A 21170-nucleotide genomic window follows, 5' to 3' on the forward strand; every position below is an offset into this window, starting at 1 on the left:
CCAATATTTTCCTCATATAGGTCACATCATAATATATTGAATTTTTACCATTATTGAGCTGACTGAGAGGCACTGACATGAAATGTGATGATAAATTGAGTTAGCAAACGAAAAAAAAAAAAAAAAGTCATACAGTAGAAAGCGAAAAAGCTAGTTTGAACCAACGCATGCAAAAAATATTTTGTGCAGGAGAATTCTGTGCAAAATCACTCATCACGCTTAGATGAGAATTTACTTATGCAGGGGCTAAAATTACATTAAAAAATACCTCTGTAAACCACCAGTAATGGATAAGTGGCCCAATACTTGCTTATAGTACATGCCTTGATCTATACCTGTAATCCTATTACATAGTTTGTGTTGATTTGACTCACTTTAGGTAAAACTACTTCTGAGGGTGGAGAATTTAGCCCAAGTGGGAGTATATATTCTCTAACGAACCAAATGGAACATGATCTGGTGGTTTCTGGACTGCTTTCTTGACGGGACGCAAGCAGGCAAGACGACCATTCAGCTGATTATTGCAGATGGGCAATTTGTTTACTCGAGTACGTGCTTCCTTTTCCTTAGCTACCGGAGCTCCTGAGGGATCCTGTTACATCCACCGAAAACGATATCATTAAGGCATGCACAATTGGCTTCATGGTCTGCAGAAGATAACTTCGTTCAAGTATATTTGGAACATGGAAAGTCATATTACCAATCGAAGCTCACAAGGAAGTGCGCTGCACTAATCACAATTACTCAAAACCAGGTAACAAAAGGAAAACAAAGTACTGTACCTACCCCAAGCAAAAGAAATGTGAATTTTTTGTTGTCTTCCTCAAGATTTATATCGATGAGTTTGCGCAAATCAGCAAGAGTTGAGTCCCTCAACACCTTAAGCTTCCTGATCAGACTGCCTGAAATTTCCTTCGAGGCCTCCCAGTTTACATATATGTTCACAATGTCATCTGCATCCACCTTTCCAGGGCTGCAATTCTCCATCAAATCTTTTGATGGTTCAGAAGAAACACATCTTTTGAGTCGTTGATCAGCTGATTTTTGCTCATCTCCGAGTTCAAGCGACGCAAATGTAACAAGCAGTGTGGAAACTGCACTTTCTGTAAATATTGATTCGGAGAGCAACTTGCCTTGAGGTGCGAGCTGAGATTGTTCCAGTCGCAAGCCTAACTTTGATTCATACTCTTCGCCAAGCATCAAAGAAGAAGGTCGTCTATTTTCATCTTGATTACCTCTCTCGAGAGGAGAGGAAACTTTCACCTGTTGTGATAGCTCTCTGTGGTTTCCACAGAGTCTGAAAATATTCTGGACACATGTTCTTCTAGCAGAGATGGCATCTATTGTATTTTTGATAGAGTTGGTTTCTGCTCCTACCTGCTTTTTCTTTGAATCACTACCACACCCATCATGGTCATCGTTCAACCCAGAATCTTCAAACGGCATCAAGCAACCAATCCCGCGTGCATGGCTCATGTTCTCTTCGACTACTTCCTTATCAACCTCGTCTTCGGTGCTTTCTATGTCTTCTTCATCTCCCTCGAAAACAGTGCTCAAACTCACCTTCTCTGGGAATCTAAGCACACTGGAGTCAGCCTCCTCTTCAAAAGCTGAAAGGCAAGCATCCGGTGGGGACTGTTTCGGATAGCTTGCATGCCGGTAGGAGTCCTCTCTGATCTCCTTTACATCATAACTGTCCTGTTGATCTCCCATGTCCAAATCCATAGATTTCACCATACCTGGTTCTCCTGCATAAGTTTCTAGCCGCTTCATAAATCTTCCTCCATCCATGTCATGCAATGTATCCTCACCTGTTTTTCCTCTTCCAAGTTCCACTTCCTCGAGTCTCTGCTTTATCATAGTAAGCTCCGCTTGCTGTTGTAACATTATCTCTTCCATCTTCATCAATTCAAGTTTTAAAGTCTTGGTTCTTTCGTCAACCGTCAAGTTGATCTCTGCCTCCTCGACTTCTGATTCCCTTTCTTCAATGAGTTGGAGCCTTGCTCCGAGTTTTGCAAGTTCCGCATCTTTCTGCAAGAGCTCTTTGCGAGCATCATCACACTCTTTCTCTTTAAGCTTGTTCTCCATTTGAAGTTTATACATGACCTGGTTCATTGCTACAATTCTTGACTTGAGGAGTAGCGAGGATTCCTCAGGATCAACTTTCTCCTTGGGTGTTGGCATACGAGTAACACGGATGATGCATTTTGCTTTAGCTCCGTACTCGAGAGTAGAAATGGTTTTGTGGGTTTCCTTGGGATCAGGGCTTGCGCACAGAATCATCAAAATCTTTGATTTGTCATCCTCAAAGGAATCCTGAGAAAATGAAAAGAAAAGGCAAGAATTTCTTGATCACTGTTCATTTCTATACTGAAAGAAATCGTCGAATAAGATTGCAATCGGTAAGATCATATGAATGAATACCTGTAAAAGCATTGTGAGCTTGCTATCCCTGAACGGAACATGAGAATCACCATTTGCAATGGATTCGACCACCCTTTTAAGAGCAATATTCCCTTGGTTTATTTTAGCTGTCTGCCAATGATTCACCATCACTCAAGTCAAAATATCTGATTCATGAACATATCATAAATTTAACAGCAGAAACAATGCCACAAGAATCCATAGAAAAACACTTTGCAGAAACAGATGTATAATTCAACACGAGTTCACTTACTCAAAATTGGACCAAGTTTTTAAAGCAATAATGATAGAAATCGACATGATTAGCAAGAAAATACATTTTTGCATGTCAGATTATACATGCATAGAAACATTTACAAAAGGAGTGACTGATATAGATACATGTATGAAAAGATCTGCCAACAGCTAAACAGTCATGTTAAAAACAGTCAAGGGTACTAAATATAACAAGAGGTGAATTTGTGAATAGAGAATGATACCTGCATTTTTGCTTCAAGACCAGTTTGACCAGCTGCTTCTATGTTTTCAGAACCAGCCATGTCAACAAGCATCAGCCTTCCTCCCACAGAAGGAACATCTAAGATTATCTGCATATTTGTTGAGAAATAATAATAATAATAATAATAATAATAGTAAGCTAAACTTCCAAAATTCAATGAGTCTAGTGGTTCTGAAGAACAATTATTAGAATTAGAAGATGAGAACAAAAACTAAATTGGTAGTGAATATACCATGCAGTGGCTCCGTGAGCTTCTTTCATTGCAAAGAGTGCTCTTGACAATCCGCCGCTTTTCAACTTTGGCAACTTCCCTTGTAATCTTTCCAGCCTCATTTCCAGATATGTACCTTGCATTTTTGGCCCTTTTACCCAGCACCTCCAGCCGAACCTGTTAAGCACAGGAAAATGAGTAGAATTAATCTCTGGAATACGTATACAGGCCAGAATGTTGGAGCTACAGAAAGATTCATCGATGAGGTGAAACTGTATGGAGAACACCACAAGCAGGGCTTCTTCCTTCAAAAGGATGGCAGAAAGAATTCAAGCTGGACCATTTGGTTCAGAAAGTTCATCAAATAAATGCAAAAAGCAGCAAACGAATCGAACCTTGGGCGTGCTATTGCCTTTGGGAAGGCCGACGGTGTGTCCCGCTCCCCCATTGGATGCCCCCGAAAGAAGATCGTAGATTTCCTCGTTGTAAATCTCCAAGACCGTTACATGGACGAACAACCCAGGACCGAAACCGCGGTCTTCCTCGTCGTTGGCAGAGGCGGCGGCGGCGGCGCCAGTGGAGCTGCCATCGGAACCATCCCTTCCTTCTCCTAAGATGTCCCTGAGGGCCCTGTACACGATCCCGGGCTGCTTGGGGCAGCCGAACGTGGCGTGGCTCTTGCCGGACCCGGTGGGCCCGTACATGATGATGGTGCACTTGGCGCCCAGGCGGACGCCCTCCACCCTGGACGCCACGAAGCGGCGGTAGAAGGCCTCGAGATCCTCGTGCTCGGACATGGAAACCCCATCGAGGGTGAAGTCGCGGTAGCCGACGTCGGCGCGGACGCGGAGGGAGCGTCCGTCGCCGGAGATCTCGAGGACGGAGCAGGCGGCGGGCCCATCCTCGTCCTTGCCAAGGTCGGCGGGCAGGTTGCGGATCAGGCCGATGACTTCGACGGGGTGGTCGGTGGCGGCGGGGGCCTTGGGGTTGGGGCTGGGGAAGTGAAGCCGGTGCTTGGAGTGGTGAGGAGTGGGAGTGGCCTTGGAGTGGTGGTGAGGGGTAGTGGGAGCGCTTCGTGGAGACGGCGTGGGAGGAGCCATCGGAGTGCGACGGTGGGATGTGGATCGAGATGGTGGTGGTGGTGTTATCGGGCAAGAAGAGAGGAGAAGGGAAACAGAACGGTTTAATGGGTTCCCTTTCGAAACGGAGGGGATGATGGACGTTTCGTAAGCAGGAGAGAGGGAGCGTCGTCTTACGGCCACACCGAGCAACGGCTATTTTCTCTGCCTTGGGATCGTATGCCAATCATTATTCTGTGATGCGCTCCACACCGTCCATCAGCGATGTATTCGCCGTGTAGGCATCCTACGAGGCGTCCATTCGTGTACAAACCCATATTTAATTTTAATTTTTTGGAAAATAAAAAAACAATTTATTCAACTAAAGGAAATATTTTATGGTATAATCAATGATTAATGATACATACACTTGGCATCAGTTGAGAGGGTTGTCGCTCGTAGTAATAACGGAGATGAATCCTATAGCTGCACAAGAATTCGAGTTATCATAAGATTCGTTACACCCCGAGATATCATAAACTTGTTGTAAGTGAGCATTTGATGAATATAAAGATTAACCTTAATACTCTTAGGTTTTTACGTCTTATTAACCAAGGTAAGTATTCGATCCATATTTACGTACCAGTATATAAAGTTAGGTCAAATTGGACACAAAGTAGTTTTTTGTTGATCCAAATATAGTTTCATTCGACGTTCAAGGATTTCATATATATATATTTTCTTGATCCTATGGAATTATTTGTTTTGCTCCCACACTTAACATTTGTCATATGAATTTAAAACTACTGTAATGATAAAATAAACGAAAAAATGACGATCAATTATTCATGACATCAAGGATTTTACCAACCAACGAAATCAGTCTCACTCGAATGAATGATCAAAGCCGTCCATCTTTCAGACCCACACCGTTCTTTCCCATCTCCGAACCGTAAGTATTCACATGGATCATCCAAGGCCGTCCACGTGCTTATTCCATCAAAGCCGTGCCGTTGGATGGAGCTAACTTTGTGCTGCTGCTTTCCTTCTTTTAATTCTTCCTAGCCTCCCCGCTCGATCCTCTTTCCATTTCGAATTCAAATCGGCACGGCCTTCCTTTGTCCTTTCCCTTCTCTCCTCCCTCTCTTCTCTCTTTCTTTCCTTCTCACCTCCAACTCGGTTTCTCTTCTCCCGTCACGTTCACCCCTTGCTAAACCTTATCGCCATCCCTGCCGTTGACGGGAGATGTCGTCGCGGATCAACGAGAGATGCGGCAGCGGAGGGAAGATTCCGGCGTCCAAGCCCCAAAAGCTCCCCTTCCATTCCACCCCCAAGGACAAAGCTGCCCCCGCCGCCCGTAGGACCCCAATCGCTGCCGGCAAGGAGAACCTTAGGACCCTCTCCGGCGGGAAGATATCTTCCATCCGGCCCACTCCTGTGCCCAGGCTCGTCGAGAAGCCGGCAGCGGCTGTCGGCGTCCGGTGGTCCACGTCGTCTTTGCCGAGAGGTAAGGCTGTCAATCCTTCTGATCTCTCGAGGTTGGTTTCCGATTTCCGTGGCAACCGCCGCCTTCCTAGGGTTTCCGCATCCGATCGGACGGCAGGAGATGTAGGCAGGGATCTGGAAGCCGAGGCCGGCCGATCGGGTGGGGTTAGCGATTCGGATGGTTGCCACCAGGGGAAGGGGGTTTTGGGCTCAAATTTGAAGAAAAATAACGAGAGACAGGCTACCAGGATCGCCGTCTCACAGCAGCAAAACCCTAAGCCTAATGGGTTTATCGGCTTGCCAGCGGCTAAGAAAGATGCAAAAGCTACGGTTGCTACCTCGAAGAAACTTGGTGGCAGAACTGCCGCCGGTGTGGCTTCAGAGAAACATAACCGCAAAGAGGTAGCCGCTATAAAGCTATTGGTAGCAGACGGTGGTGATGATTGTGCCAAAGAGAAAGGAACAACTGCAGAACAGAAAAAGGAAACCAACTTGTTGGCGCACAAATCCGGAGTAGTGTGTTCCGATAGAAGCAAACATAAGGTATGGCTGGTATCATGTTCAACATCTACTGATGGCAAAACTGCAGAGAATGTTTCTGATCGAAATGGCTTGAAGGGCAGGAGTTGCACATCATCTAATTCAAAAGCTCTAAATGATATTAACAAAGATACTGCTCCTGTTCTGTCGATCGACAAGAAGAAAGATTGCATAGTTGTACAATCACAGACTTCACAGGAGGCGGGTGGTGATGTTGACATTAAGAACGATCCTTCTGAGAAAAGGTGTATCGATTCAGTTCCAACAGTGAAGATTCCTGAAAAATCATCTGCAGATGTTACAGTCTTCGAGAAAGTAAAGGACTACATGAAAGGTGCTCCTGTAGCTAATAAGCAGCCAAGCAAGCTTCATGAGAAGCTGGCTCTGTTGGAAGGGAAAGTTCAGAAAATTGCTTCTGAAATCAAACGAACTAAGGAAATGTTGGATAGCAACAACCCAGATGAATCTAAGCTGATACTATCTGATATCCAGAGCAAGATATCTGGGATTGAGAAAGCTGTAGGCTGCACAATTGATGGTACTATATGTCAATTTGGTCCATCGAAAATTATGAAAGGAGTCGATTGCCACAATAATCATAATGTGGTATCACGTCAGTGTGAGGAAATAAGTGTTCCAGGTCATTTAGTTAATTATTCGATTGATGAAGGATTACAAGAAAGGCTCTTTCCTCATCACAAGTTACTAACGAACAGGAGATCATCTGGACGACTTGGAACAAATCATAATAGCAATCCAGATGTGGAAGATGGGCCAGGGAGTCCTATTGAAGCAAATCCCATTGCATTGGAGTTCTTGGCTTCTCTAAATTCTGTACAAGCGGAGCCTAGCAAAAGTGTCTCCATTGGTCATGTGGCAGTACGAGAGTTGGGGGTTGATAAGGGCTCATCAGATGAAAGGTATGTTTCAAGGAAGAAGGTCATTGAGCATTGCAAGGCTGGAATTGAACTCAATGAAAAACATGAAGAGTTTGAGGACCGAGAGAAGAAAACTGCAATGATGTTGCATGTAGATAACGAGGAGCCTTGTGTGAAGCATTTATGTGAGATTGGACAAAAACCATCGACTTGTGGATGGTTTGTCTCTGAAGGAGAAGCCATTCTTCTTGCCCACGATGAAGGATCCTGTTCCTACTATGACATAGCTAATAATGAGGTGAACTTTTGAACATTTAATCTACATTAGTATCTTTCTCAACTCTTCTTTAGGTTTTCTCTTTTTTTTGTTGGAGATGACAAATGTGCTGGACATATAACTTGCTTCATAATGACTTAATTATTAACATCCCATGTTTGCATTATAATAATAGTCTTCTGTCTATTGCTATACGGCAGCAATATGCAGTTTACAATTGTAACATTATATGTATCTCCTTTTCTGAGAGTAAAGAGGCTTGATATATTCATGAGTTATAGAACAATAATGAAACAAAGTACAGATTGAGATAGGTCGATACCTGGTAAAGGATGCAACAGCTTGAAAATTTGATCAAACAACCCAAATCTTGCCCTTATTCTAGGTTTATTCCATCAAGTACCTTCCTAAACAGTGTTTCCAGGTTGCAAAAATGCTTCCTAAAACATCTCTGATTTCTTTTCTTACTCAGAGACCATTGCATAATGCTCACATAACACTTTTGCTTTATCCTTGGTTGACAGCATCCTACAGCTAGCATCTTTTTATGTTTTTCAATGAAGATTTGAGTCCATAGGACCAAGAAGCATTAAAATTTACCCAGCTCTTGGTCTAAGGACACACCGATGAGATCATTGGTTGTTCCATCCTAATTACTTCGTAGATGCAGTATTGCTGTATGTTGCTTCTGTTCTTTGATATGATATACTCTGTATGCAGTCAATGAAAAACATCAACAAATTCTTGGTTTAGTTTAATAATATGATGCTTACAAACTCAAACTAAAAACTCGTACTGCTGTCTACTAATTTACTTTAACATTCTCTGTTTTCAGTTCAAGGCTGTATACAATCCACCAGGAGTGACCCATAATATATGGGGTGATTGTTGGTTAATCCGTGCACCTGGTACAGATGGATGTTTTGGAAAATATGTTGTCGCTGCATCAGCTGGAAATGCTTTGGAATCTGGATTTTGTTCATGGGATTTTTATACAGGAGATGTGAAAGCATTTTCTCTTGGGGATGTGACAACTAATTCTTTCTCACCATCATCATCCAGGATTGTCCTTGGCTCGCTGAGCAATAGAGGTTTTAGCAGAAGTGCTTCATGTTCAATGCAGACTGTTGGACAACCACAGTGGTGGTACAGGCCCTGTGGACCACTCTTAATCTGCACTGGAAGTGGGCAAAAGGTTGTCAGTGCTTATGATATCCGCGATGGGGATCTAATAATGAAGTGGGAAGTCAAAAGCCCAGTGACGGGGATGGAGTACTCGAGCCCTCTACAATGGCGAAGTAGGGGAAAGGTGGTCGTGGCAGGAAGTGAAGCCATTAGCCTTTGGGATGTAAATTCTCTTACCCCGCAGCCTCTGTTGTCTGTCACCTGTGCCGGTAAAAAGGTCCATTCCCTTCATGTCAACAACACTGATGCTGAATTGGGCTGCGGTGTTCGTCAGAGGTGAATTTCTAATTTCTAATGTTATTTTCAACATATATATATTTAGTGGTTTAATGCATTACATTCGTGTGTCTGTGTAAGGATGACCTGAATGCTGTCCATTTCTTGTTTTTGTTACATTTTGCCTCATTTTAGCATCTGCTGATTCTTGAATTAATCTGCAGAGCGAGTTCATCCGAAATGGAGGGCAACGATGGTGTGTTCTGCATGCAAGAAAGTATCAACGTACTTGATTTCCGTGTCCCGGCAGGTGTTGGTCTAAAAATCTCTAGGCATGGAGGGATCGGGCACTCAATTTTCTCTTGTGGAGATTCCATATTGGTTGGTAGCACAGAAGCAAGATTGGCCAAAGGCAGCCCACGGTCTCGTGTCCAACATTTCTCCTTGCGTAAAGGAAAGCTTGTGACGACTTATGAATTGCCAGAATTCAATACTCACTCACACTACTCTTCGTTAACTCAGGTATGGGGAAATACCAACGTCGTCATGGGCGTTTGCGGGATGGGACTTTTTGTGTTTGATGCGTTTCAGGATGAAAGATCCCAAGCTTTTTGCTTTGATCGGGGGAATACAGTATGCGTGAAGGAAAGCATTGGCCCCGATGATCTATACTGCCCCACTTTTGATTACTGTGGATCCAGAGTTCTTGTCATATCAAGAGATCGCCCAGCTTTATGGAGGTATTTATAATATTTATCAGAATTATCCTATATTTGTTCGATATAACTCTTTGGTCTGTACTATTTAATGTTTGTTTTATCTCTACGAACGTTTATTTATTTTTTTCTTAATTATCAATTTAAAAGTTGAATCCCTGCTATTATTATCAATTATATCCTGACACTTTGTTCAGTTATCCTCGCATGCTATTGGTCATCTCGATCTAGGCTTGGTCTTGGTTCTATAACTAATAATTTTTATTCTTAAATTTTAGGAATCAGAACTGGAATTGAGTTGACTGTGTGTGATTGGTTTTGGAATCAAATTGGTTGGAACCCTGGGCTTTTTTTTATTTTAGTAAACAATAATTTAAAATAAAATTTATATATTTTCTTAGTTATAAATTATTGATTGGAATCGTCTGTTTTGATGATTTTGGTACTAAAAAATCAGGTATCGTAATCAAACTGTTTAGGTTTGATTTCGATTCTAACTTGATTAGAATCGATTAGATGAAGATTAAAAATAATTATGTGTTGGTATATTTCTTTGGGCTTTTTTTTGTTTCTTTTGATATGTCAACTTTGTTTGATGAATGTGTTTATAGTTCTGTCTAGTGAATTTTGGTTAAATTATGCAAAAAAAAATCATTGAATTAAATAATATTTTTTACTCGTGTAAAATTCAATCTCAATTGTACTCAACAATGCTTCTCTCCTATTAGATCTTTATAACCTAATTTTAGTTTTGTTCGGTTCATTTTAGGATGTGTTTTATAACTTCATCCACCAATAGTCTTTTCTTATTCGGTCCATATCATCATATTTAAATATTAGATAGATTTTGATATCAAATGTGATAATCTAGGTGTGATGATTTAATTGATATATTAACTTATCTAAATCATTAATCAAAATATTTAAATTAAAATTGATAATAACATATTTATTATATCTTTATAAACCAATCATAGTTTTAGTCATACTGAATTTGAAATTAATCGAAATATTACAATATATATAGAAAGAAGGAGATAACGTAGGCCAACAACTTGTAGCGTTGGCCGCGAGTACACGTCTCGTGAGGGTGCACTTTGAATCCGGCCGCCATGACGTAGCACGCAGTGAAGTCAGCATGTGCCTTTGAAGTAGAACTTTTACTCTTGTGCAAGTTCAATCTCACATTGATCTTTTTTGGTCAGGATGTTAAACGTGCTTCGAAAATTAGGACTGTTTTCTCAAATCATGCTTTATTTCATCGAAGTTGATTGCTGCATTCGGTGAGAAATCCTCTGTACTTCACTTTGTTGGAATGCCCGGAATTGCTTCAGGACCAAACCATCCGAATCCCTAAACCCTATTCCTCCTCAGTCATCCGAAACCAACTCACAGAAAGGTAGTGGGACGGTCTTCACAGCTCTGAACTTGCCAACATTGTTCAGGTGCTCATTCTCCAACCTTTACTTGTAAATAAGTTGAACCGAACCGATACAAACCACCACATTAGCTTTCTTGACGTGTGGATAGCAACAACTAAGGTGCGGGAATGGGTGACGAGACTGACCTGTAGAAGTTCCAATGCCCACGTCGGACGATCTCCAGCGAAGCCAGTAGGAAATCCAGCAATCGATGCTCCACCTGCCCCAGGCTTAGCGGCATAACGCTCCCGATCCAAGCAAGCCTAAGCACCGAATTCAAACCCTGCAAGCCAGAAATGACATTCGATCTATAAGAGTTGGTAGCGACGACAGTTGGGTTCCAATTTAAATCGGAACTAAACCGGGTTGGGACAAAATCCCAATCAGATTGCTAATTCATCGGTTCTAAACCGAACCAGACCTGATTAGTTCAGTTAATGATTCTTGGTTTTTTGAAACCGAAATCGATGATTTATAATTAAAATATATGTATTAATATTTTTAATTAAAAAATAAAAAAAATCACTTTAATTTTTAATTAAAATTAAAATATATGGTTTTGGAATATATATATTTTTTATATTCCAAAACCGGCCTTCTTCTTATATTATGTGGTTCTAGTTTTCAAAATCTAGGAACTGAAATCGGATCTACTTGAAGTGAGAAGTGAAATCGGAGAGATTTCACCCACCATGGAGGCGTAGTAGACGCATTTGTTCTTTAGAATGAGATCGTCTCTGAGGAGGAGATTCTTGGAGCTGAGGTCAAGTAGTCCCCAGTCTTTGACGAAGTCCCAGAAGAGCTGGTAGAAGGTGGCCCCCGTGGACGTGACGATGACGATGGCGAACCACAGGGGCGTGGCCTCCACCGCATACTTCAACCTGGCTGCAGCCGCCACCATGGCCGAGATGTACTTCCCGGCGTTCGCCAGGTGGTTGACGTCGTGCCCCTCCTCGATGTACCGCCTGACGCACTTGGAAACAGCAGGGCGATGCAAAGTTCAGCTACTCGGGTAGGCGCCGCAGAACAAACACATTGTGGGCATGTATATTTCTATATATATACACACATACCTGCATGGCACGCCAATAATAAGGAAGGAAGGAGATAACGTAGACCAACAGCTTGTACTGTTGGGCGCGAGTACACGTCTCGTAAGGGTGCACTTTGAATGCGGCCGCCATGAAGTAGCACGCAGTGAGTTCCATGTGCCTTAGCAGTGGAATCTGTCACGGATAGTTCACCATGAGCAAGTTTTTATTGCCGCAACTTTTGTAGGTAGCTATAACTCACCTGGCTGGTTAGCTGGTCGGCCATGAAGAAGTCGACCATCAGTACCTGAAATGATGGACCGTGTCATAAGCCATGTAGTTTGCTGGATTAAGGGAAACCGAGAAGAAGTGGGAAAAGGTGAGCATTTACTTTGTAGAAGGGCGACAACGCGATGTTGCGCATCACTCGGATGAAGCAATATCGCGTCGAGCGGTAGAAGACGTTGAATGGGCAGAAGAGCAGGCCCGTGAATACCTGTAAGGAAACATAATGGAAATGCTTCGTATAAGGGTTGGAAAAGGATACAAGAGGTGAAGAACTTGAGGATTTTTTATTCAGTACCAGCAGGAGAGCTCCGGGTATGGCATCAACGTGCTTCTGGGAAACCCCAGCAGATCGAAGGAGGAGGTGGACGACCAGAGCACTGACGACCGCGGTCATCAAGGAGGCGCTGATGAGGAAGGCATCCCGTCGCTTTAGAGCTGTGTTTGGCGAGAACTCGAATATGAAGTTGTGGTTTATTCTGGTGCCTCTCCACGCGAATATGTTGCAGCCATACAAGAATATGTGCAGGCTAAGGAGCGCAAACATGCTGCAGAGACCACATGATACACAATAGATTCAGTTGACCAAGCAGTTGACCGGAAACTCTTGCACGTAACTCTACCAAGTGATGTCTCTACTCTCCAATAAATACTCTCTGAGAAAGAAGAAACTGAATCCTTAATACCTGATGGGAAAACAAAGCAGATGTGCAAAGATGAAGTCATGTATGAGGCATTAAAATAGACCAAGAGAAGGGGAGCACCTGAAAACAGGGTACACGGTTTGCATATAACCGGCTTCACCATCGGTGGAAGAAAAGATGCCACAAAAATGAGCCAAGATTGCGTATACAGTGAATAGAGTCACAAAGCTGCCTGTGAAGAGGCCTGCATGCAGCAGAAAAGACAACACAAAGGCATCAGAGGAAGGAAACCAAAGTCCACGCTGCATGGCAGCAGACTGAAGACAAAAACATACACCGAGATCCCTGCTATCTATCTTTTTCTTCATACTAGATGCCAGCTTAGGCTACTTTCTTCTCCTTAATTTCCATGTCTTTAGGCTTGTTTTACCTGATGACACAATGCTTTGGCTACCATGCAATAGGTTTTTCTCTCCGGCACTCCATCGTATACTCAAAACATTCTTTGGGTGCCTTTGAATTTTTATATAATATGTTGAGGTGCTCTCCTAGGTTTCTTAAAAGATTGAAATAATAATAATAATAAATTCTTCATAATTTATATGAGAGGTGTAGAAAAAAAAATATTATGTTTGAGTGACAATAACTCAAGGATATTATAATTGACTTTATATAAGATGAAAGTTGTTGAATCACATTAATCTTAAATATTCTAGTATACTCTTTAATTATTGATTTCTAGATTTTTTTTTAATTTTAAAATATTCTCTCTCTCTCTCTCTCTCCTTATATGAAATTATTTTTAATTAAAGAAAAAAACAACAACAACAGACCAGACGAGAACCAAAGCGACGTACCCGCGAAGAAGGTGATAGTGTGGGACTCCTTGGGCTGCTGAGGTCTCAGGAACTTCATGGCCTTTTTCCTGTCACTACCAGCAAAGTGTTTTGTAAATATGGATTCCACCTCGTCCACCAACTTCATCACCTGCACGAGACCCTGTTCATTATTCTTAAATAGAAAAAGAGATTCCAACACAAAACAAAGGACATATGGCCACGACAACGATTGTGATCTCCGTCAATGGATTTTCCACTAAGGTCCCATTATCAATCACGTAGAGCATTAATTGCAGGAGATTTCAGTAACCATGCCATGCCGAGAGAGACTTAAAAGTTTTAGGTCATCTACAAGACCGGGCTAATCTTTTATTGGTGCACACCTGTGGGCAACCGTGTTACTTCAATCATACTCCTTTTAGCCACTTAATTTGTTTTTATTGATCTTTCTTTTTGTTTTTCCTTGAGCAGATAAGGTGGTGGAGTCTACTCTTCTCCATATCCGAAGGCAACATCTACCCCTCCTTGGTTCCTCATGCATGGATGATTCTTAGATCATGGGACAAGCAGTGCTCATCCTACTATGTGGTAAATTAGATCTTATTAACAACACATGGATAGGTTAGTCTGAGAAGCACAAAGAGTATGATAGCAGCTAAAGAGATGCCATAAATAAAGCCATAAGAAAAGGGACGTGGGGATGAGATGTGATTGTTACCTTATCGGAGCTGATGAAGTGCGACCTCTTAACCTTGCTCGAGAACGCGGCCGATTCCTGCAGATGGTTCGACACCTTCAAAACAGAGCATGTCCCATCTCAATTAATACTTGGTAATGTCTCCACCACTTACTTAATGATCATGCAAGCTACAATATCACCATTCCCCAAATATATCTTTAATGAAGAAAAATATATGGTAGAGAACGAAGAGGAGTAAAAGTAGCTTCCTTCCTTCATCTTTTATAGGCATGGCCAACAAAACCTAACACCTCATGCCCCTCATGTGTAAAAGGGGCAGAAGCCACCTTTCTACCATACTTGGGCACAGCTTTTTATCCCATCCACCCAACAACCACAGCAGTGAGTGAGGTATCTATAAATTGATGGCCCTGGACGTTCGCTCCTGTAGGATTCAGAATGATAGCTAGCTGGAACATCTTTCGGTGTCCCGATCTAATTGATGAATTAAGCGTGTACATTGATGAACTGCATTTGTCATCATTATTAGAACAAGAAAAGACGAAACAAACGAAAGAGGAAGAGAAACAGCATGCCACTTTATTGACCAAGTTGTCATCTATTAAAGCTACGCATTAAAGGCCATAGAGTTAAGTGCTGCATTACCTTTTCGAACTTCTTGAGGATCTTCCTGAAGGCCTCCATGTTCAAGGAGCTGCGTACAAATGAACAACCTTTTGTAAGTAATCGATCGATTAATTTGACAAGAAAATGTATGCGACTAAACCGAGAAATTAACTTTTCCATGGACACAGAGTGTGTCATCCCTCCACCAAGAGAGGAGGTGAGGAGGAGGAAATTGTGCACTACGGTGTTGTTTTGGTCTTGTAATGACACAATAGTAAGAACATGTGTCATTGAATCGGTCAGTCTTCTCGACCTGCACGCAAGGCTGGTCTCCACGTCCAACTCTTGCATGCATTACCATGTAGATTGACGACCTCACCCACCCTCTCAATGGGGAGTTGCCTGATCTGAAACAGAGTAATCGACCAACCTGTATGTGCCGAGCAGGGCCAGCCCTCGGTAGAGCTGCACGAACGCCTCCCTGATCATCTTCTCGGCGCGCTGGAGCTTCTTCCGGTTGAGGTAATCCCCGCCGCCGGAGTCCTCCTTCCGGGAGCTGTTGACGAGGTCCTCCCAGATCATCGATATGGCCCGGGCCGGTGTCGTCGCCGGGATATCGATCCTTAGCGACGTGGCCGCCCTCGGCTTCGCGGACTTCTTCGCCTTCGCCTTCCCCAAACCGACAAAGCTCACGCCGTTCCTCTCTAGCGTCGATATCACCTCTTCAGTCAGGCTGTCCCGCTCCTCTGCTCCCGCCGCTGGGCTCTCGGGATTTCCCACTGCCACCGGTGCAAAACAGCTCAGTGATACGCATCAGCATCCGAGTTAGCGATAGTCGACGCGCTCACCGGACACGGAGGAGGCGTCGCTAAGGAGAGACGTCACGCTGCCGCCGCCGGAGGAGGGCGGGACGCTGCATTGGTGGCGGCTGCAGCGATGCTCGTGGAGGAGCTGTTTGAGGTCTATGAGAATCCGGAGTTGCTTCCTCAGTATCTCGCTCCGCTCGCAGAACTCCTTCTCTTTGTTGGCGTAGAAAGCGTTCACCTTCTTCAACTCCTGCTCCGACTTCTCGAGAAACTCCTTCACCTAAATTTCCACCCATCCATTTTGTTACTGCTATACGTTTCCGACTTCTACATGCACAACACAAATGCGATAAGCAAATTACCTCATCTTCTCTGGATTGGACGAGAACCATTTCGAAGAGATTCTCCTCATCGGCCTACCAACAAACACAAAAGGAACAGAGCCACTGATTAGTCCCGTCTGCAATTGTTCTGCAAATTTCACACCCTTCGTTCAGTGCCAAGGAATACGGATCGATTCTATTCCATTCGATTCGATTAGCAAAATCGACGGCACAGATCAACAAATCACTATCGCCGACCAAGAGGAACAGAGAGGGCGTACTCGATCGCGCACGAACATACATACGCATGTATATGTTGTACATATCATCGCGTGGCTTTCGTGCCATGAGGAAAACCAGATCGTGTCCAGAAGTAAATCGAATGCAACGATCGATGGGGTGACGGCGAGATGTACTGCCGCTGCCTTTTGACAGCAAAAGCGTCATCTTTTGCTACTGTCTCTTCCCCCCTTTTTCATCCGATGAAAACCGAAAGAAACCGAGAATCGGAAGCAAGACGGGGAAGAAGAAAAGGAATTGAACGACCGACCTAATGAGGTTTCGACGTGATTTATGTAAAGAGAGACAGATATTGCATAGATCGATTAGGGATCTTACCGGAAGATGATGGTCATCGCGGCAGGCGTAAAAGCGGGCGGCGAATGCGCGAGCGGAGTCCAAGAGAAACAAGCCATAGCCGCTGTCGCAGCAGCCAGCGACGCCGTCGGGGTTGCCATCGGGGGAGGAGGAGGAAGGGAGGGAAGAACGGAGGAGGGCGAGCTTGATCTTTTTGACGTGCTTCTTGAGTTGCCGGTAGTCGACGAAGGCGTCCTTCCACTCGGGGATCATTTGCGCCTCCAACTCCCGTGAAAACTTCACCATTTCCCCTCTTCTTCTTCTTCTTTTCTCTCCTTCGGATATAGAGATGAGGAGGAGAGGACGGAACCAATACGTATATATATAGAGAGGGTAAGCCAACACCGTTAGTATAAAATAAGAAAAATCTTCTTCACTTTTAATTTAAGATTTTCTTTTTTACTCTCTTAGTAATACTTTCAAATATCTAATATATTATTGTAAAAATAATAGGTCTCAGATTCAAATCCAACATAATTTATGGCAATGAAAGTTTTTAATTTTTTTTCAAATATTCATCATAATTGTTCATCAAAATTACGTGTATACTTTATTAAAATTTCATTATATATATATATATATATATCCCTCTAAATACAGTAATTTAAGTGTTAGTTAACATCATAATAATAAGAATATGATGGATATTTCAGATATTTTCTATTTTTATCCACTTTTTAACTCAAAGTTGTTAAAGTTACGCACACTTGGAAGTGATTAACCCGTCTTTTTGCATGGATGCCAGTCAGAGAAGTGTGGGTGTGTGTATGTATATATATAGAGAGAGAGAGAAGCACACACACGGCAACACTTCTTGTGCTTCCCGTGTTTAATGGCACAAGTTTAGACAGAGTATATGTTGGAGCACGAAGGTAGGGTTGGGTGTTAACCTGGAAATATGGTGGGATATGACTCAGACATCACCAGAATTTTCTTGTAGTCACACTGAAGAGGCAATGGGTTAACATAGAGAGAGAGAGATGTTGGTCTTAGGAGGATTGAGCCACTGATCCCTTCTGATCCAATCCGACAACACATGCTTCATGTAAGGAACTTTTCTCACTATCGTGTGACACAGATACATGGATATATGAAAAGTATTCTCAAAAACACAGTTAAGATATCAGTGGAGTAATATTGTGAAGAGGCTGCTGACATGTCACAAAATACAAACACCATTAACTGTTGCCGGATGGACAATAACTGAGCCTTTTTGCTTTTGACCGTCTTGGAATACATGGAATACGGACAGGTTCCTATTTTCTTCTTCTTCTTCTTCTTCTTCTTCTTCTTCTTCTCACGTCTGCTTTGGGCATTATCATGCTTGTGGATGATGCGTCCTAATGCATGCAACGCACTGAAATCCATCGTGGTCAGAAGAGATGATTGGCTGTGCAGCACTAATCATCGTAATGCTTCGTGCATCGTAATGCATGCATCACACTGCAGTCCATTGGGGCCAGAAGACGTTCTTTCTTGGACGTGTAACAATCACCATTTGTACTACGACCGTACGGACGTCCTTGTGGTCCTATAAGTCGTAAAGAGGGACCATGGTGATTACATTCACCAAACATAATCTCATCTCATTCATGAAAATTTTATTTCACGAAATGGTTGCCGTAAATTAATGTTTAACTTGGTCTGGTTTTAAGATGGTCAACTTTTTTTTTCCAAAAATATTAGATTACATTAACCAATGGCCAAACAAGTTTAAAGTTTGCGGTCTGATAAGCACAGTCGGAATCATTTCTACTCACACTGCCATCTCCACCGATTGGATCCCAGACCGATCAGTATCAGATAGTCGAATTTCCACCCTTCATCAGTATCTACATGCAGTCTGAGGTTAAAGATGACACTTGAGCCTTCAAAGACCTTTGTAGCTTCGATGGCAGTCGAGTCTTTAGTGACGCCATGGATGATCCCCATGTTGCTTTGCCGTGAATGTCCACTCTGATAATGCTTCATCCTCTTTGCATGCTCACCCTCCTCATTGGCCACTGCTCTTTGCAAGTAGATGAGTGGATCATTCCACTAGGGTGGTGTACCCTTTCCATTCTGGGTATTATTCTACAGACCATAGTGCTTGGTCATTCATCCACAGGAGGACGACGGTGGTGTCAGGTTGATCACCATCGCATCACTATAGGTTTCATTAGTTCATGTGCACATCTCCAAAAGCGAATGCTTTTGGCATCCAAAGAGACTATCTCGATGAGACATCAGTAGCGTTAGGTAAACTCTTTTGCAAAAGGTTCCGTATATGTATCATCTCAGGCCAACTCTTTATTCAGCACTTGAGCACCTCGTGCATGCAAATCCAATCGCCTAAACAATGCGTCTCCTTCTCGGCCTTTCACGGGTGTAAATCCAAACGACCCTTTTCATCTAGCGGTAGGGGTTAGTCGGGTGGCCGTGGTTTTGAAATCGTTGGTTTTGGTTCCAAGATGAACCGATTCCACGGTTCTGGTTTTCAGTTTCTGTCGACGAACTCTCGAATCGTGTCTGTATGGTTCGGTTCGACCTTCGATGTGCTGGTTGTTGGATGGGAGCCTCTGTCGAGTCGAGTTGAGTTTGAGCCTCATCTTCCGAGTGCATCTTCTCCGTTATCAAGAGGAGGATTTCTTGACTCAACCCCTCGGAAGGTTAAGTCAGTAGCGTACATGATTTGATGATGGTAGTTGACTCCTCGGGCAGTCAGCTTGTACGTTTGTGCGAGCGCTACCGACTTGCACGGAACGATGTCGCATGGCACCGTTTCAAACTTTTCGAAGCGACTTTGTACCATATGATTGTGACCACGAGGATAATGCTAGAATATATCCTATCAATTTCGATTGAATTTGAAAGCAACTAGTCATCCTATTGAATTTCAGCTGGAATAAAATCTTGATCACCTACGTGTAGGGATTAATTAAAGACGCCACGCCACATTGACGCATGCCTCCACTCCATATCTTCAAGGCAAAAGTTGACATGGATCTGCCTATCTTCTCCGAGGAAGCATCACACACTTTTGGGGCATGTTTGAGTGGTGGTTGCTAGCACACTAAGGAGGCACTTCGAACACGTAAAAGGAGGATGACGAAGAAGAAAAGTAAAAGCCTCGAGTAAAAGGATGATGATGAGGTCCGCCGGACTTAGGTAACAAAGTCAAGCCAGCTATAGTCTCTGCGCATCGACGAGACTTCCATCGACTAAATCGACATGTCTTATCGATGAAAGTTTTGCTTTTCTTTTTCTGTTTGTGTTCCAAAAACAGATAAATAGAAGATTTGTTCATCGGAGTACATGTAATAGGTACGTTCGTGTTCACGTAGGATATGCTGTCATTATGAAGCTAGCTAGCTCGCTAGCTATTTGAGTACATCATCAATAAATGCACATAGGAGCACCATAGATGATGAGATGATATAGCTAGCAATCATGTTTTGATGGCTTTGATCACCTCTCCTGTTACAAGATGGTGGCTTTTTCATAAGGATGACATTGTCCGTCCTCCACTGTGAGATTAGCTCTTCATCTATCTAAGCTTCAACGCACGATATTGTCCGTCCCCACCCGACTTGTAGCGTGAATGGCACCCAAAGGAGAGAGAGAGAGATTATAAAAAGCTATTAATTTAATCTAAAAACTTATTAAATTATGAATCAAACCTATCTATCAATGGGATTCTTTTAATTTTTAATAATATAAGATTATTCTTTAGTCCCTTTAATTTTTGATACATGAATATTTCCTTAGTTCTTTTCTCTCTCTATAAATGGGTGGTTGATATAGTTGTCTTCGCCTTATTGTTTAGGATAGATTAGATTTATTTTTCACTTGGTTGTAGCCAATATCTAGTTTATTTATTTATTTTATAATTTTTTATTCACTCATTGTTTTATGAACCTTACCTCAAGTATCATATTATGATTCTAAGTTGAACGATAAGTTTAAGCCAAATTAATCAAGGCTAACATATATGAGATTGGATATTAATTCAATCCAAAAGTTAAACTTATTAAGTCGAAAGTCAAACCTAATATACATTAGTAATATGTTATTATTATTTTAATTCTTTTAATATCTCGCATACCTAAATATTCTCTTAATATTCCACGTGTAACTAATATCTCTACGATGGAGTTTGATTGGGGTATTTCTGGTGTAATAAATATCTGTATCATGTGTAACTAATATCTGTACGATGGAGTTTAATTGCTTAGCACATTGTTGCATAAGCGACATACTCTAATTTGAGACATCTACGTACGTAATGTTGCATAAGCGATAAATCTCGAATGAATTCACATGTGAACATCATTTAATATAACCTTATAATAATTCCTGAATTATTTATTTATTTATTTATTTGCTTTAGAATATTTTAATCGAGGGTCAA

General features: G+C 42.4%; 3 protein-coding genes across 5 annotated transcripts; 1 reads left to right on the forward strand and 2 right to left on the reverse strand.

Moving 5' to 3' along the window:
* Nucleotides 1-119: 119 nt before the first annotated feature.
* Nucleotides 120-4371, reverse strand: LOC135677396 (kinesin-like protein KIN-10A). The gene is made up of 6 exons (XM_065189684.1): nucleotides 3530-4371; nucleotides 3156-3311; nucleotides 2904-3011; nucleotides 2425-2535; nucleotides 787-2316; nucleotides 120-592 (listed from the first exon to the last, which is right to left on the reverse strand). Exons 1-6 carry the CDS (start codon nucleotides 4232-4234, stop codon nucleotides 407-409), a joined length of 2796 nt encoding a protein of 931 aa, XP_065045756.1. The 5' UTR covers nucleotides 4235-4371; the 3' UTR covers nucleotides 120-406.
* A 922-nt stretch (nucleotides 4372-5293) lies between these two features.
* On the forward strand, nucleotides 5294-9685 carry LOC135677397 (KIN14B-interacting protein At4g14310-like). Its single transcript, XM_065189685.1, has 3 exons — nucleotides 5294-7393; nucleotides 8208-8833; nucleotides 8998-9685. Exons 1-3 carry the CDS (start codon nucleotides 5438-5440, stop codon nucleotides 9521-9523), a joined length of 3108 nt encoding a protein of 1035 aa, XP_065045757.1. The 5' UTR covers nucleotides 5294-5437; the 3' UTR covers nucleotides 9524-9685.
* A 792-nt stretch (nucleotides 9686-10477) lies between these two features.
* Nucleotides 10478-17055, reverse strand: LOC135677398 (phosphate transporter PHO1-2-like). Of its 3 annotated transcripts, none has more exons than XM_065189688.1 (15): nucleotides 16763-17055; nucleotides 16184-16237; nucleotides 15864-16101; nucleotides 15446-15794; nucleotides 15055-15103; nucleotides 14428-14502; nucleotides 13728-13857; nucleotides 12991-13114; nucleotides 12525-12774; nucleotides 12333-12437; nucleotides 12204-12248; nucleotides 11984-12136; nucleotides 11602-11883; nucleotides 11057-11193; nucleotides 10478-10950 (listed from the first exon to the last, which is right to left on the reverse strand). In XM_065189688.1, the coding sequence occupies exons 1-15, from the start codon at nucleotides 17024-17026 to the stop codon at nucleotides 10860-10862; spliced, it is 2346 nt and encodes a 781-aa protein (XP_065045760.1). In that variant the 5' UTR covers nucleotides 17027-17055; the 3' UTR covers nucleotides 10478-10859. The 3 variants fall into 3 exon arrangements, with proteins under 3 accessions (XP_065045760.1, XP_065045758.1, XP_065045761.1); XM_065189686.1 differs by having other exon boundaries at nucleotides 13728-13869; XM_065189689.1 differs by having other exon boundaries at nucleotides 10717-10950; nucleotides 13728-13869; nucleotides 16184-16292; nucleotides 16763-16902.
* Nucleotides 17056-21170: the final 4115 nt, after the last annotated feature.

Source organism: Musa acuminata, chromosome BXJ1-6, assembly GCF_036884655.1.
Source record: "Musa acuminata AAA Group cultivar baxijiao chromosome BXJ1-6, Cavendish_Baxijiao_AAA, whole genome shotgun sequence".
NCBI lineage: Eukaryota > Viridiplantae > Streptophyta > Magnoliopsida > Zingiberales > Musaceae > Musa > Musa acuminata.

Coding starts and splice junctions, on each gene's coding strand:
- LOC135677396 (XM_065189684.1), bottom strand. CDS start 4,234: ATGGCTCCTCCCACGCCGTCTCCACGAAGCGCTCCCACTACCCCTCAC. Junction 3,012..3,155: donor GCTCACGGAGCCACTGCATG/GTATATTCACTA, acceptor ACAAATATGCAG/ATAATCTTAGATGTTCCTTC. Junction 593..786: donor TCACATTTCTTTTGCTTGGG/GTAGGTACAGTA, acceptor TGGATGTAACAG/GATCCCTCAGGAGCTCCGGT.
- LOC135677397 (XM_065189685.1), top strand. CDS start 5,438: ATGTCGTCGCGGATCAACGAGAGATGCGGCAGCGGAGGGAAGATTCCG. Junction 7,394..8,207: donor ATGACATAGCTAATAATGAG/GTGAACTTTTGA, acceptor CTCTGTTTTCAG/TTCAAGGCTGTATACAATCC. Junction 8,834..8,997: donor GGCTGCGGTGTTCGTCAGAG/GTGAATTTCTAA, acceptor ATTAATCTGCAG/AGCGAGTTCATCCGAAATGG.
- LOC135677398 (XM_065189686.1), bottom strand. CDS start 17,026: ATGGTGAAGTTTTCACGGGAGTTGGAGGCGCAAATGATCCCCGAGTGG. Junction 12,438..12,524: donor TACCCGGAGCTCTCCTGCTG/GTACTGAATAAA, acceptor GTTTCCTTACAG/GTATTCACGGGCCTGCTCTT. Junction 12,249..12,332: donor CGTTGTCGCCCTTCTACAAA/GTAAATGCTCAC, acceptor CCATCATTTCAG/GTACTGATGGTCGACTTCTT.